The sequence below is a fragment of the Nasonia vitripennis genome, chromosome 2 (assembly GCF_009193385.2).
Source record: "Nasonia vitripennis strain AsymCx chromosome 2, Nvit_psr_1.1, whole genome shotgun sequence".
In the NCBI taxonomy this organism is placed as follows: domain Eukaryota; kingdom Metazoa; phylum Arthropoda; class Insecta; order Hymenoptera; family Pteromalidae; genus Nasonia; species Nasonia vitripennis.
Genome location: NC_045758.1, coordinates 3,373,012 through 3,389,600, shown reverse-complemented (window position 1 = coordinate 3,389,600; position 16,589 = coordinate 3,373,012). Strand labels below are relative to the sequence as shown.

At 42.5% G+C, this 16,589-nt stretch overlaps 1 protein-coding gene across 37 annotated transcripts in view; it reads right to left on the bottom strand.

The window, feature by feature from the left end:
* The window catches only part of LOC100119488 (ELAV-like protein 1), a 46,497-nt gene that overhangs the window by 13,628 nt on the left and 16,280 nt on the right, over positions 1-16,589 (bottom strand). For 2 of the 37 annotated variants that reach the window (XM_031923553.2, XM_031923555.2), the window contains exons 1-10: positions 14,650-14,950; positions 9,920-9,924; positions 9,620-9,837; positions 7,549-7,557; positions 6,536-6,639; positions 6,152-6,305; positions 4,204-4,242; positions 2,973-3,231; positions 1,650-1,691; positions 456-458 (exon numbers count right to left, since the gene is read on the bottom strand). In XM_031923553.2, the coding sequence (XP_031779413.1) occupies positions 456-458; positions 1,650-1,691; positions 2,973-3,231; positions 4,204-4,242; positions 6,152-6,305; positions 6,536-6,639; positions 7,549-7,557; positions 9,620-9,837; positions 9,920-9,924; positions 14,650-14,676 (860 nt within the window). In that variant the 5' untranslated portion in view covers positions 14,677-14,950. Of the gene's footprint in view, positions 1-455; positions 459-1,649; positions 1,692-2,972; positions 3,232-4,203; positions 4,243-6,151; positions 6,306-6,535; positions 6,640-7,548; positions 7,558-9,619; positions 9,925-14,292; positions 16,475-16,589 lie in introns of those variants that run through there. The other 35 variants (XM_031923559.2, XM_031923561.2, XM_031923585.2 and 32 more) reach the window with 26 other exon arrangements.

Below are 16,589 nucleotides of genomic sequence, written 5' to 3'. Positions count from 1 at the left end.
AAGCTATACAGCGTGTATGGAGTTGAAAAGGTGCCTCGCACGCTCTGAACGGAAAGAAATTTGTTCAACCATGTTCATTGAGTCGAACGTGAAAAAGAAATAATAGGACGCTACGATGCGCTTGCACGGTAGTAAGTGGAAAACAAATTATTTTCACTTTTAACGACTCGTGTTAGTAAATTATTAATGAGCGGGATGAAAGAAGAATTAAAGTTATAAAGCGATGTTACAGATTAAAAGCTATATAAGTACAGTTACCAGAAAGTACATGCACCTGAGAAAAAGTTCCGACGTAGTATCAAAAACTCGAGTGTTTTGGAAAATTATTTTAAAGTTTGAAAACGATAAAAAATCTATTTAGCAATAATAGTTTCGGGGATAAAGCGTGGAAAGTCGGTTTAAACATGACACTTATACAGAAACACAAAGACTGTATATACATGAAAGCTACGTACCTACTTGACGTCACAAGCCGCGTTAAAATAAGGCACATCTCGGTTAGTATACAATTATAAAGCCGAGATATTAGTGACTTAAAGTATACGCGTTTGTTTTCCATGTTCCAGAGCTACGAACTGATCCTTTTCTACTTTTGCATCTTTTAATCGAATCTTACTGGAGAGTTTGTTTACAATCTTAACCATTTCAACAGATCACAGAATCGTTCATAAAAAAATTAACTTTCCAAGTATAAAAACAGCTTCAGTGCTGAGCGCAGTTTGTAGCTCTTGCGATCTGGTGTTTCGATACTCTACTAAAATTCACTAAATTCGATCGAATATATTTCCATATCAAAATAACGTAGCCTTTAGTAGAATATCCATTGACATTTTTCAACGGAAAAAGGCCAAAAATTTGATTAAGTATTGAGCAGTCGGTTTAAAATTTGTAATTATTTTTCGCAGAATATACATCGATTTGAAATTTTGGCATTTTTTCTGAGATTATGGTGTTACATGATCAGTATTATATTTTTTCGAAAAATGTCAGTAACGTTATTTTATGTTTATTTTATTTACGAAATATGATCGTGTAGTTCAGTACAGTTATGATGTTCAACATCTAACAGATTGCAAATATTGCACATGCCTATTTACATTTCATGATAGTCTTGAATATGTCTCTCTTTATACTGTTTAATGGTATTTTTAATAATCATTTCTTACTCTACACGATCTACTTCGTCAATATCTTCAAAAACCAGTTCGAGATAGTATACTACACATGTATGTATCTAGTTACCTGAAAAGCTATGAATTAATTCAATGATATTTTAAAACAATCAATATTTAGCAAAATCTATCTTAAGCTGGTTTTTGCCATAGTATATTTTAATTTGATATATCTTTAAGAACTGTCCCTAAACGTGAAACTGATTTTTGTGTCAGTATGAAATTTTAGGGAAGTTAATGGAATACAGAATGAACAAATTGTTAAAATATTGTCATTAAAATCGAAACATAGAAACATAACTGCGCACTGTCCAGATTGGGATATTGGCTTTGGAAAGGATATAGATAAAAAAGAATGAAAATGAGATAGTAATACAAAATGATATAACGAGAGAAAACGTCAACGAAGAAACGAAGATAATCCAGTAAAATAAGTGCAGAATCGAAAAAAAGATGAAAGAACATAAAAATACTAACCTCTGTAAGCCTTTGTTAATGGCAAGCATTGCCTTGCCAGTGCTAAAACAAAACATAAAAAGAAAGTAAGAAAAGAAGTTCCGAAGTCCAAAATAATCAGCCAATCAGACTTTGGCATTGCAAAATTTTGCTCGATTAAAGGAAAACAATGAATAACATTTTTTCAACAAGACAATGCTTGCCAAGTTTAAAAAAATTATTATTATCGAATTAAAATAAATAAAAAAAAATTTTGAAGCACCTTGCTTCGCCTCTATAAGCCACTAAGAAAGAAGAAAACATGAAACAAGAATAATTAAATGAAAAAAGGAAAAATGTACATGTACATGTATGACGATGCAAAGGTAGGTTATTTTGAGAAGGTTCAAGGAATGGGATTCAGTAGCGACAAAAATGTACGACGAAAGTCAAATGGTTTGCTCTCGCACCGAAGTACAACACATATTATCAGATCAGTAACTAAAAGTCTCAACAAAGTTCATTACTATATGATAACGAAACGTAAACTGAATATACAGGGTCAGTCTCAGTTCGTAACAAAACAAGATAAAGAAAAAAGTAGAAAATAGGTAAAGCCCCTTCTACATCAGTACTTTTAGCACAACTGCAGTTGTTTTTTTCAACCGCGATTTTAAAGACCGGAAAATGACTTTACAGTATTAAAATAGTTACGAATCTGAATAATTCTCTATATTCGTAAGCACAATTATAACATCAGCGTCGTGATTTATGATCGCAAAAACTGTCAAAACTTTCGTTGTGAGCCAGAAAGATTCCTCCTTTATGTACATAGGTATATGCGAACATGTTCCAACAAGGGTATTCATAGATGACATACTTACAGCTGGAAAAGTACACATATGAACAAAACAAAATATTTAAAATTCGTTGCACGGAGAACATTTTTTTTAAATACACTTCTCTCTTGCGGGTGAAATAAAACATACAGCTGGAAGGGTCGTTACTTACACCGCCATCAGAATTCATGAATAGTAATTCGCGCGGGGAGGGCAGAAGTATAATATAAGCACGAAAGTCAGTTGCAAAGTACCTCCGTAGAAGCGGCCGTGGTCGAGATAAACGATAAATCCGACAAGTACAAAACTGCATCAGGGTCGTAGAGTTAAGAAATGAAAGTAGTTGAGTCAGAGAAAGGGAGAGTATATTATAAAATAATGTAATCATAGTAATCGAAGAAAATCAACGGGGGAGGGGATGTATATCACCAATAAACAAAAAAGAGAAAGATATATATACGAAGATTGGTCGGTTTCTCTGTTCTTTCAGTCTTGTTGGGTAGAGCGAGTAGAGGCGAGTAGGTACCTGGATAGTGGCGACAGTGGAATGTACCTGAAGCGGCCGGTCGGATGGTGGATCGGGCCGCCGAAGCGCCGAGTCGCTTGGGGCGTGAGGTACGCTGCCAGGGGCGGTATCGCCTTGTTGTTGTTGCTCGGGTTGTTGGCAAACTTGACGGTGATGGGCTCGGTCGAGCCCTTGGGAATCGTGCCGTTCAACTCCTGGATCGCTCGCTCGGCCTCGACGCGCTGGTCGAACCTGATGAAGCCGACTCCCTTCGACAGACCTGCAATGTCCAAAGCAAGCCGGACGCAGCCCAAGGTCGCGGGTGAGTTTTCTCTTGTCTCTCCGTGGTTATCCAGATAGTTTTTTTTTGTTTCTTTTTTCTTTTTGCTCTTTTCTTTTGCTTTATGCGACAATGCACCCCTACACCCTTACGGCGCAACCAACGAGTCTTTTTTTTTTTAAATAATAGGTTAATTTCAGCAGATAAATGCCAAAAGACTCGTCGATCACTTGGTCGAATTCACAATGTGCACTTGTGTGTGACAATGTGCAGTTATAAGCAAGGTATAGAAAACTTAAAGTTCATCAACGAACCGAGTGGCTCGGTGCGCACAATTTCGTTTCTTTACACTGTGGACAAATATATATATGTGTGTATATATACACACACACACACATATATATAAAGAAGCAGCAACCATTGCCTCGTGTGATTTTTGTTGATCTTGGAGATCTTTTTTTCTGATATGCACAAATTGATCGTGATGTACTTTAATGCCTCCAAGTTAAGCAGCTCGAAAGGTGTCAGAGGCAATCGAGATATTCTAAATAAACTAAGGTGGTAAAATAATATGTTACATAAGCGTAAAGAAACAAAAATTTGGCGCCGGTTAATCGTGTGTGACAACGAAAAATATACTATGAATAATAAAAATACATTTAAATAAAAAATATGTCATCTGTTGTCTACAACAGTAGTAGGTGATTACACATAACGTGTGGTTTCAGCATTGCGAGCTATCAATTAATACAATAGTATAATATCGCTTAATATAATAATGAACTTAAAATAAGCGTCCCTTACTTATTGTGTTTTCGACTTTTAATTTGTGTATAGCGTTTCATAACGACGGAAAATAAAACAATTTTTTTCATGTTTGTTTAAAAGCATAAAGTGCATTGATAAACATAAGATTAGCTAAAAGGAGAGCCAGAAAAAGTGGGAAAAGAAAAAGTTTCTTGAGTTACGTACCCGGCAAATTGTCTCCGCCGCCAGTCACAAATTGTCGTACTAAACAGAAACGAAAAAATCATATCTCAGTAAAAAACAGCAAAACGCCTGATATCTTTCTTTTTTAAATTTTCATAATCTCGCACCTCATTCGTTAGCAAAGTTTTTAATGAGTGTAATAAGTGATGCTAGTAAAAAATTGATTGCATTGAAAATAAAAATTTATCCATTAAATAGATCAGAGTAATTTTGTTCAAACAAAGTTAAGCTGGAGAATGCATAATTCAATTATAATTATAGTATGACTTTGAGTGAAAAAATTTACAAAAAATGCAAGAGAGATAAAATGATTGAATGATGAGCCAGCGAATGAGAAACGATAATTAACTTCATCGAAATCAATATTTTTTTAAAATTAACGCTTATACGCTTATATAGTCCGCCTCCTTGGATTTTTCAAAATTAATAAAAAAAAATGTATGAAAGCACTAGAAAAAATGCGTAAAGATTAGAGGGAATAAACTATGTACAAATCCAAAATCAATTCGTATGGTATAAAATAATAATTGATGAGCGAAAAGATTGAACGAGGGCGAACAAATATTATTTGCGATAATTAGATCTGGGACATAGTCGGGGATTTCGAATTTTCCTAGGAGGCGGGCGGACGTTGCGTAACTTAAAAATAACTTACATCGACGCCACGGTGAGCGATACGATTTTAGCTGCGAGGAACTTAAAAGTGAGAGAGACAGATGGATAGAACGAAATAAATGTAAACGAAGAAAGAGAGAGACAGAAAGAAAGAAAGACTGAGAAAAACAGAGAGAGATAGAAGTAGAGTAAGACGGAATGAGAGCATAAGTATAATGGGGATAGTAGAAACAACGGTAAAGATGGAGGCCATGAGGCTGTGTGTGTTAAAAAATGAAAAAGGTTTAAATTCTTAAAATTAGGAGGATTAATTTACTCGTTTGATTAGCAAAATTACGGTAAAATTCAAACAAAAATCTTGAGTCGATAATTTATAGCCATGCGTATGTATATTTTGATATAAACAAACGTAAAGAAAAGATGTTCCTGAGATCTTTTGTTTTTTCTCATGGCACTGACAGCTTTCAAGGTTCTCGTATTCTTTTTTTCTTTGACTTTTATAATGTGTGAACTTACTTCCTCTTTGCTCTATTTTCAAACATACTATTTTGGCAAAAATCTTTTTTTTTCAAACAAAGAGATAAGAGGCGCACCGACCCACCTCACTGGTAAACCCCATGGCCTACTAACTTGACCTTATCTACTGTACACTTTGGATACAGTGGTCATTGACTTGGAATGAAAGCTTTGTTGTTTTTCAAAAAAATAATGCACATTGGAGGCTTAAGTTATCGTCGCACGATGTTCCAAATTCAATAAATTACCCCATTTAATCCACCAACAAAAATCCATAGCATACTCGCCCATATTAAGATATAACAGCGATGTAAGTTTTGAGAATGAACCATTTGAAAATCATTATATAATTTAAACAAAAAAAAAATAACATCAAGCATTCGAAATATTTTTATTTTCGACTAACACACTTCTGACCGTATGGAGTGTATGTAAGAGAAAAATAAGAATGAAGAGGCGCATCGTGCGACGATGAAGAAGCACCAACAAGGCACACGTCTCGAAGCTGTTTACTTTTTAAACTCGCTCGAGACGTTCATTGAGACGGAGAGAAAAAAAGAGAGAGTGAGACGAAATGCATCGTGTGCGTTTAAATTTCGTTAAAGGTCAGCGATAAATTGAAAAAAGTTATTGTCAATTGGAAAAAAGATTTTTTTTCTCTCATCAGCTTTCGGGGCATCGAAGCACGAAATCGAGTTGCATATCATAACGTGTATAGTACAACCTCGTTCTACGTAATACAGTGTCTAAGTAATCGTGTTTGTAGCTCGATAAAATTCGTACACAGCCAAGGACTTACCGGTTATGTTGTCGCAGAGTATGCGGGAGGTAATGATCCTGCCGTAAGGGCTGAAGAGGTTCTCAAGATCCTGCTGCGTCATGTTCTTGGGTAAACCGCTAACGTAGAGGTTTGCGCCCTTTATCGCTTCGCTGCTCGGTCTCGCGTACGATACCTGTTGAAATTAGCCGATTACGTGTTGCCCCGGGTCTAATTGACAAACCGAGACCCCCACCTACACTATGTGGGTGGATCGTCTCGTTTATTATAGATACATTGTACCTTCGCGCGCTATATTTGTCGAATTTAGAAGCTGAATTTGAAAGTACAATGAACCAAAATAAAGTAACAACAACAGTGTGTTCAATAAAAAAAAGACGAGCGTGCGAAAATTGGAACACGAACCTTGATAGTTTTATTTTGCAAGCGAAGACCATTAAGGGTATTGATGGCCTTCTCGGCATCTTCGGGCCGATGATAGTTGACGAAGCCATAGCCCAAGCTCTGACCTGCAAGGAAACATCGCGAATCCAATTATTTTATTCAACAAATTGTTCTTTTAAGCTTAGTTACGCGTCTTGCATCGCGCGGTATAATGGACAGACAGTGTGTCTATAGTCGTTAAACATAGCAAAAAGAGAGTGAGAAGCGGATGATTATGCAAAAAACATACGGGTATAAATTAATAGTTTTGGATCTACATATCGTGAATAATTATCTTTGATCGTAAAATGCAGATGATGCTAACATACGTTATACAGCAATTATAGGTATATATATATATATATATATGTATATATATATATAAGAATAATAATATGTTGTTGTCGGTCACGCGCGAAAGCCCAAACGTTCTCGTCCATCGCCGAGTGGCCGACAGGTGACGACCGAACGAGATGAGAAGAATCCGACTCTCTTGCGTGCGTGTCAACGAACTACTTGGGCCAAGCAAACGAAATGCCGTTGACGCTCTTTCTTTTATATTGCTTGTATATATATATGTGTTTAATGCATGTTAGAACGAAAGATATATAATCTCTATGAATTTTTCAACAGCAAAATCATCGCGTCAAACAATTTCATTATCGGCCCTTACACCGCGTGTGTGCGATTGAAATGAAAAGAAAACGACAAAATTATAATGAACCACAAATAATAAAAATGTGTCGATCGAAATAAAACCATAATGAAACAATAACAGTAATTATAAGGTATAATATACATAACGGAACAAATGAGTGAAAACGAAACAAAAGCTAGAAGAGATATAAATAGATACATAAAGACTTCCTACTTTAACTTGGCTCATGTCGCTGAGTATATTATTTTCAATCATACTTAACGGAAGGTTCTTGAAGGTAGCGCAATAAACAAAATATTTTAACGAACCATCAGCAAACAAATGTCTTTATACGTACTGTTCAGACCTGTTTAAAAAAAGAAAAAAATAAACTAGTAAAAATTTTGTAAAATGCAATATATTTATAAATCATTTTAAAAAGTTAACTTCTTTTTCATATAAATCAAGACAAAAATAATGATTTTTCTACACAATCTTTTTTTTTTTACATTAGTTTTGATGGCAAACGAAATTTTTTCAGAAATAATACCATAACCAAAAAAAAGTTTCATCAGAAATCGTTAACAAAAAAAGGCTACAATTGCATTGAAAAATTCTTATTTTTGTTTTAAAAATAGTAAAAAAGAGTTACATAAATTACGCTGTAAAAGTTTTTGTGTTCAATCGGTGAATAAAAAAATTTAAGTATATTTTCTAAATCTGTTTAATTTTTTTTACCACAATGTACCTGTCGAAAATAAAGAGAAAATTAAGAAAAGTTATTTTTATTTCGTCTAAATTGGTTACATAGTGTGTGGTATCTAGTGTTCTATGCGTAGCTCCTCAACAGTGTGCATTTGCAGATTCTACACAAAAACTTTTACTGTGTGTGTATAATAATAAATTAAAATGTAATTAAAATTATATAAATAAGTACAAAATATTGTCATAAAAATATAAGTATAATAAAGTGCACTCTTTTTCCACGGCAAACGCGCGAAAATACCCCCTCGAAGACGAGATCGCGCGATCAAAGACGAGGCAACCTTTCCGCTGTTGAAAATCATTCATGTACATCAGATGTGACTTGTCATCTAGATCGTCGTAATGCGATGCAGCTGATAAAATATCCTTCCTCATTTGAACAAAAAATGTCAACATGCAGTAAACAAATCGGTGCAAAATCAAAAAATTTTCAACAGCGTTAAAAGTGTCCACAAGCTGCAAACTATATAATCGGCATACGACGTCACGCGTTTAATCCGCCCGTGAAAAGAGCTCGCGCAGCCTCAAAAAAGCTCTCAAAATTTCAACCTCTTCCAAAGCCTGACATTCTCGAAATAACTAGAAAAAAAAAATCGCAAAAAGCTCCAAAAGCAGAAAAAAGTCCATTCCTCTCGCATCGTCAGAGCAGAGAGTACATAATTTACGGAACTCGCGCACGGAAGAGGTTAAAGCCTGAGATGTTGGCCACAAGCGTAATACACACGGAAAACAAGCTCTCTCTCTCTCTCTCTCTCTCTCTCTCGGGCGCGCGCTTTCGATTCTGGCTCTAGAGCTCGCGTCATAGATACATGTCTGCTGCGCGTATATATGTATATTAACGTGTAGGACGCCCCCGCTATAGCTTCTGCTGCTCCCGTTCACTCTCGGCGAGCGAAACCGCCAGCGAACGCACGGCGCTCTGCATCTCTTATATCCCCGAAAATAGCGTGTGCGCCGCACGCAGCACTACTACCACTAATACGCTGCGATGCACGTGCTGAGGTTGTGCGCCGCTGTCGCGAGTGAATATTGCACGCGAGTTACGTAGTCGCCAACTCGCGAGTGTGTAAACTGCATTTCCTCGTTTCCATCGATCGGTTTTCGCTCGCTTTATTTTTTCGGCACAGAGCTTTGCTCCCATCGGCTCTCTGTTTGTTTGTCTTGCGAGACTCCTCGTTTCCGCAACTAGGCTAAAAGCGCGGCTTGTTCGTTCGCAATCTTCTAAATCAAAGAGGCAGAGAGCGTGAAACATATGTACGATGAAAAAGGGGCATCGCGCCAGACAATTATACGAGCTGAACCGTGCAATAAATCGAAAAGCCGCGAAGAGAAACGTAATACGACGGGCCTATCAGCGTTCGAGCCGCCGCGTATTCTCTCGAGAGGATCAAAACGTCCGGGCTTCCATTAAATCAACGCTATAAACGCGTGTCTCTGTCTATCTCTCTCTTTCTCTCACAGAAATTCCCGATTCTATTACACTGCTGTGTAGCGGTGCCGCGAGGAAGAGAGAGATAGAGTCGGGGGCGCGCGGTATAGAGAGAGAGAGAGAGAGAGAGAGAGAGAGAGAGAGAGAGAGAGAGAGAGAGAGAGTTAAAAATAGGTGAGAGTATTAGAGGAAGGAGTATATAGTGAGCGGCATGTGCGGTTGCGGTGCGGCTTACCAGTGAGCTTGTCGCGTATGAGCTTGCAGCTCTCGACCTCGCCGATGCTGGAGAATAGCGACCTGATCTCCTCCTGCGTCATCGTCTGCGGCAGGTAGTTGACGATCAGGTTCGTCTTGGACTCCTCCTGCGAGCTCTGGCCCAGGTTCGAGCCGCCGTTTTGCTGGACTACTGTATCCATACCGTTCGCCATCATTGCACAATTACGCCGCGAAGTTCTGTATTAAGACTATTTTTTATTTTTCTTCTCTAATTAATTACTTCCTTCCTTCTTTCTTGAATCGTCGCCTAACTACGTACGAAATCTGCAACAGAAAGATGTGGGTCTGCGATTAGTAAACAAAGTATACGTGACTAATAACGTTTCGCATAATTTTTCATCTCTACGCGCTCCGTGGAGGGGCTGGATTGAGTAATGCCGTCGAAATAGACCTGTTTATACATTCCTCTCTCCGTACAACTCGCCGAAAGTGCGATCGAGGCAGCGCAACAATCATCGCGCGAGATTCAAAATATAAGCTCGCGCACAGGAGATAAATCTCGCGTGGACGAAAACTATAGCGACAGCCAATTAAATAAACCGCTGTCGACGACGCGTACAGCGTCGCCAAGTTTGCGTATAAATTAATTAGCGGCAGGCCGTAACGAAACTGCGTCAACGGAGGTGAAAAAGAATCAGACCAGCCTCGAATTTACATAGACGTATAATAACCGTAAAGTAGCGGAAACTCCGATTCTTGCGCCCGGCCGGTACACACTTACGCGATTGAGATCTCACTCCACGCGTGTATATATAAAATTTTATCGCCGGGGGAGAGGCGCCAATACACGCGCGCGCTGAGGCGAAGTGACGTAAGCCAGCTTCGGTGGCCGACTGCAGTGCGGATGAGCGAGCTGCGAGAGCGCGATCAGCTGATCGGCTGCACACCTGGACACCGGTGGCAGTGGCTCACATACTGGGGAGAGGGGGAAGAAACGTGATCCCCAACAAAGGCACCCACGGTAAATCTTCGGCGCAAGGGGGCCAGCAGGAAACCGACGGCTGCAGCACACCGTTCGCTGCACTCGCGGCCGGAGGGAATTTAAAGAAGCCTGCCGCCTTTAAAGAGCTGCGTTTTCTTTTCTTATAACGTACACGCCGCCAACTACCCTTCACCTTTCTGAACTGCTTGTTTACCTGCAGTCGGATAGGTGCAACGCACCCTGTGCAAGTTCAGCCGCTATGACGACAAAGCGTCTGCAATTAACTTATGGACGCGCGAGTGGTTCTTTTCGAAAATTGCAACGATATATAAGTGCAGGAGCCTCTGCGGTCGCGCTGATCGTCGTCAGCTGTGCGCGATACGACTGAATGCAGTTTTGTAACGCTCGCTTGTATCGGAGACTTTCGAGGTTTTCGACTAGCGAGCGCTTCCTCTCTCTCTATACAACGTGTAATAATCGTAGAGAGGCGCAATAAAAATAAAAATAACCCCGAGTACAAGCATTATCCATTTCCCATATGCCGTCGCATCGACGCTCTCCATTCAAGCCTCCCGGCCCCATTCTTCCGATGATAAAAAAGCGTAAAAAAGGAGCAACGGTCATCGGCGGACTTTTTAATTAAAAATTCGTGTCATTAGCCGTCGGGAGTATGAAAGGCCGAACGTAAATTTTCACTCAACGCAGTGATTTACGTACGTACGTACGCAGGCTAATGAAACGCATGCGGGGTTCTTATACGCGCATAGCTGCAGCTCGCACGAGAGACTCAACAGACGGGGCGATTCGATGGGGGATTATTCGCCGAGCGATCTTTTATGGGGTGAGAGAGAGAGAGCGCCGGAAAAAAGGGGGAAGCGAGGCAGACACAGAGTGAGTGAGTGAGTGAGAGAGAGAGAGAGAAGGGGAGGCTAGAGAGCGTGTACGCAGCTGCTGCCCTCGGACACGCTGCACAACAGCCGGCACGAGCCACCCGTTATATATCGGCTTTGCTGCCACTGCCGCTGTGTATGTGTGTGTGTTACGCGTCCCGGCCTTCCCACCTTTTCCGCGAGAGCTCACTACCCCGTGACACACACCGTCTACTCTGCTGCTGCTGTATAGGCGATTTCAATGTCGCCCTGCGGTCTCTATACGCGAGCGTCTCATTGTTGCCGGTCGAGACGCCAGACAGACATTTTGTTGTTCGGCTTTTTTCCCCGATCATTGTTTCGCGACTGGGGCGGATAATCCGCGCGTCTGGTTGGGGAGAGGTCAGTTCACTTTTGGTCGCGCTGAATTTTAAACTGGTTTTCGAGGGCGTTATAGTGTAAAGGAGAAAAAAAAAATTTTTGTTTAATGTCGCCCGGCGTATATCATCCTTTCATGCGCTTTGACGCGAGAATAATATGCGATGGATAGAAAAATTAAATAAAAAAAAAAAAATAAAAAACGTACCACTTGCTTGGCCTGTAAAGAAAAAGCCACAGGAAACACAATACGAGAAACCAAAAAAACGAAAAGAAAAAAGGCACCGATCACGTCCTCCGCAAGGCACAGCACCGACTGAACGAGAGAACGGAGCGAAGGGCGCAAGCCGGAGTCATCGGCCTTTCTCTCTCTCCACTCCCTGCAGACGCGGTCAGTGCAGGATAGGCAGAGCAGAGAGCAAGCGCCGCGCACAGTCAAAAAAGCAAAATAGGGGGCTTTAGGCCAACCTCCCCCCCCCCCTTATATACGTATAAAGTATACGCGTGACTCTCTCCTTCTCCCGTTATATTACAATCACAGGCGGAAGGTCGCTCGGCTCTTTTTTTTAAGTCTACAGTAGTAGGCTGTACACGCACACCCTCTCGGTCCATTTCGACGCGACGTCGCGCACAGTTCTCCCTTTGACGCAGGGGGCTCGTGTCTCGTGTAATTGAACGCACGCGCACTCGCGCTTAATTGAAAGTCGCGCGCTCAAGAGCTCCGGGATCGACGGGCATCGCTCTCGTCAAAGCCATACCCCCTTGCTCTCTCTCTCTCTCTCTCTCTCTCTCTCTCTCTCTCTCTCTCTCTCTCTCTCTCTCTCTCGCTTTTGAAAAATCCAGGTTACGGGGCTGCGCGACTTCTTTTTTTCTCTTCCTCTCCACACGCGCGGAAGCGCGTATAGCGATACAGACTCGCCTATGCGCGAAATCGATGGGAGAAGGAAAAAAACTGAGGCGCTCGCGTCCATTATCTTTATTAGAAAGTATGCGCTCGTTATTTTTAGCGCCGACGCGGCTATCGATCGCCCGCGCGCAACTCGCGCGAACTCCAAAATAATAGAGAGCTATGCCGCTCACGAAAATATCCGCGACGTCGGCGGCATTGGTAGAGAGAACGCAGCTAGCGCCGGGGAACGATCGATGTCGAAATGAAACGAACGTCAGAGACCCTACGTGTCGTCGACTTGGCTCTTTCTGCGTGTATAGAATTCTGTTTGTCCGCGCCCACCCCACCCGTCATACGCGTTCGATTAAATTCGCTCGGCTGAATAAATGATTCTCTTATCGCGGCGATAAAGTAAAAATTCTCACCGACAGAAAAAGCCATCAGTCGAATCTCGCGCTTTTCTCACGCGGCAGCCTGGCTCTTTCCGAGAACCGCGAGCTCGTTCATAGATCCCAGGAATGCCGGGTAAACAGAGTGCGCGTAAAAGCAACAAAGGCGCTACTAGGACACGAGCTCGAAAACGACGCGGAGACAGCCGTGTACGCGCTGTGAGCTATACGCAAAATAGTAGTCGCGGCTGCATCGATCCAGAAGCGCGGTCGCGGCGACTCCCCCGCGATTACGCGCGGCATCGATTCCACGGACCGGAAATACGCTACTTCTGCTGGCGTTTGTAGACGCTGTCTTCCTCAATGGTGTGTGTGTGTGTGTGTAGGCGAGAAATAAAAATCGAGAGTACACAACTGTACATAGGCTACTCGCGCTTCTTTTCTCTGAACGAGCACCGAAGGGACTTTTGTTGTTTTACTCGACTGTCCGCGCGCGAGAGAGAAGCTATAGCTCTTTTCCGCGAACGAGCGAGTGTAACGCACGCCGGCCGGTGTGTTAGAGTGCAGAGAACTGCTTTCTTTCTCTACGTTCTAGAGAAGAAAAAAAAAAAAAGGAGAGAATCGCAACGCAGAATGACTAGACACATTGGCCTCGCTATCGCGCAGGGGGTTGGCATCGTCGGAGAGCGATTACACACTCGAGAACGGCGCATACGTATGTGTGTATATACATGCAGGGCGTTCGAGGGAGATAGGATCTTCGGCTTGGTATAGCCAGGTGGCCATGGCGACGGATCGTGAAAATCGCAAGCGCGCCGCTCCTGTACTCGGCGCTCTCGGCTCGATCAATACTCGCGGCGGCGGTGCTGCTGCTGCTACTCTCCCTCCCCCGAATGTAAGCTTCGCCGGCTCTCTTCCCCCTCGTACATGCGCCCCCCTCGGAAGGAAAAAAAAACCGAGCGCGTGCGTCTCTCTGTGTGCGAGCCAAGCCAAGCGCACACGAACGAAATAATAATCGGGGAGTTTTACCTACGGCCGTTTTTTTTTTTTTTTTTGAGGAAGGAAACGCTACGCACACACACACGTGCTTGCGCGAGGAAAAAGCTCTCATCTTCACGGTGGCTGCTTGGCTTTTCGGATAGGGGAGAAAGGATCATGACGTTTCTTACGCAACGTCGTGCTTACCGTCCAAAATGCTTACCGTCGACGTTTGTATGAAAAAGCACAGCCAATTTTAAAAAGTCCTCTCGGTATACAGCGAGTTTCTCCCTCTCTCTCTCTCTCTCTCTCTCTCTCTCTCTCGGAAAATTCGGAGCGGGCGCAATCGATAGCAACCCCGTCGCTGCCTCTTCTTCTATCTCTTCTCTGTATCGCACACACAGAGCAGCGCACTCCTCTATCTATCTCTCACGTCTGATTTTTAAAATAAACGTCGTGCGCGTAACACACACACACACGGGCAGCGGCGCGCGTTTGCGTAAAATCAAGCGCAGACAAAACTCTCTCCGAAGAACGTAGGAAGATTAACGCTGATGCACTTGCCTCGGACTCTCCTCGTGATGCTATCATACAAGCGAGTCTCGCGAGGGTTGTGTGTGATGGAGACTTGAACTGAACGTTGACGTGTGTGTGTGTGTGTGTGTGTGCTTGTGTGATTACGATCTGTGTTTTTATTATGACTGACCGATTACGTGTCTGTGTCCGTGTGTGGTGTGAGAGAGCGAGTCGAAAGAAACGGCGAGGACTAAACACTAAAGGGAAAGAAAAGAAACGAAGTGACAAGAGTGCACACACGTGCGCGCGCGCGACGGCCCAGCTCAGACTGAGGCGAAACTGGAGCCGCTGCTGCTGCTGCTGCTGCTGCCTGTGAGCCGCCGCAGCCGCAGCGTCGTTAAAACTCGGGCGAGATCGACTACCCTCGGTCGGCACGACGGCGAGCTGCTGCCCCGCGTCGCTTGAAACTAAATGTGCGATGTGACGATGCCGGCTGTACGGAGGTTAGAATACTCCAACTTTTGCTAATTTTTATTTTCGGAGTGTGCGGAAAGTTAAGCATATAAAGTTACCCGTTTTGTTTGGTCGGTCCGCAGAGAAATCTTATCTGTTTATATAGCACGGCTGCGTTCCACGCATCGAGTCAGGCTTTATCGCTAAATTGCCTCGATAAACTTTATACCGAAGTTGAAAACTGAAAAATCCCTTTGTTTTATCTCGACGGGATATCGGCAGTAGCTTTCGTGCGGCGCATCGACGCGAGCGACATCGAAAACCACCCTTCCGCCTGTTATAAGCCCCCCCCCCCCACAAACTCTCTCCTTCCTCTATACGCGCAGGAGTATCAAATTTTCGGTCGCTCTCTCTCTCTCTCTTTCCTTTCGATCTCCATATAGTTATCTCGCTTTATACACGGGAAATGGGAAGCGAGGCTAATGACACCATACGGACCGGTAGTGGCTTTTTCAAACTTTTTTTTCCCTTTTCGATACAGGGGGGGAACTGCAGCGCGCGTCGACTACACATTATACTTGTTGCTTTAACGGTCGAGCTTTATAATTTCGATCTAAAAATTGAAGCCGCAACAATCGTCCTCTCTCTAGAATAACTAATAAAATTTCCCGCTCGAAATTAATTTCAGCAATGCTAACAATCTTATCGCCTCCAATAAATCCCAGGATCCTCGATAAAACAAACGACGGCGAGGGGGAGGGGGGGCTGCTGCGCTTATCTGCACTTCTCACGGCCCATAGAATTCGCGCCGCAATCGAATTCTCGAAATTGCCAGCCAAGGCGTTCCTGACCTTACCCGAGAGAGTGAGATAGAACTAGCGATGACGAAAACTGCACACTCACACGGTCGTAGACTTGGCCCGCATGCCAATTTACATGACCGCGACGATTTTTTTTTTTTCATCGGGGCGAACATTTTTTTTTTCTCAGCACACGGAATTAAAGGAGTATCGAAGCTTTATACGCGTCTCTCTAACGCTTCGAATTCACGCAGAACTGCAAGCCGCGCCGGTGCGGCACACTGCGTATTATAAATACCTACACGTATACGCGCATTCGCGTGTAAACACTATAAATATTTTAAGCAGCCCGCGAACTCGTTTCGCGTTTGAAAATGCCGAAGCGCGCTGCATAGTCTTTTTTCTCTAAGTACACACTTTAGGTGCGTAAAAATAGAAAATCGAAATTTCCCGCGAAATCGGATTTATAATTGGGATTCTCGGCCTCGCTCGTCCTCTTGTTTGAAGAGTATACAGTATCCGCGTAATCCCCGTTTGTCTTTTCCATCCGGTATTCTCCCCCCCTTCTGTGTAGTGCGAAAGGATTAGCTCGACGCGATAAATCCGTTGTCAAACAAGTATTTTCGATCATTTCGCCTGTGCAGCTCGCTGTGTCGTCTCGGCTTCTCTTTTTTCATGCAGCAGCAGACGATGCATTTATGCACGTTTCAGATGCATCGATTCGAATGGCATAAT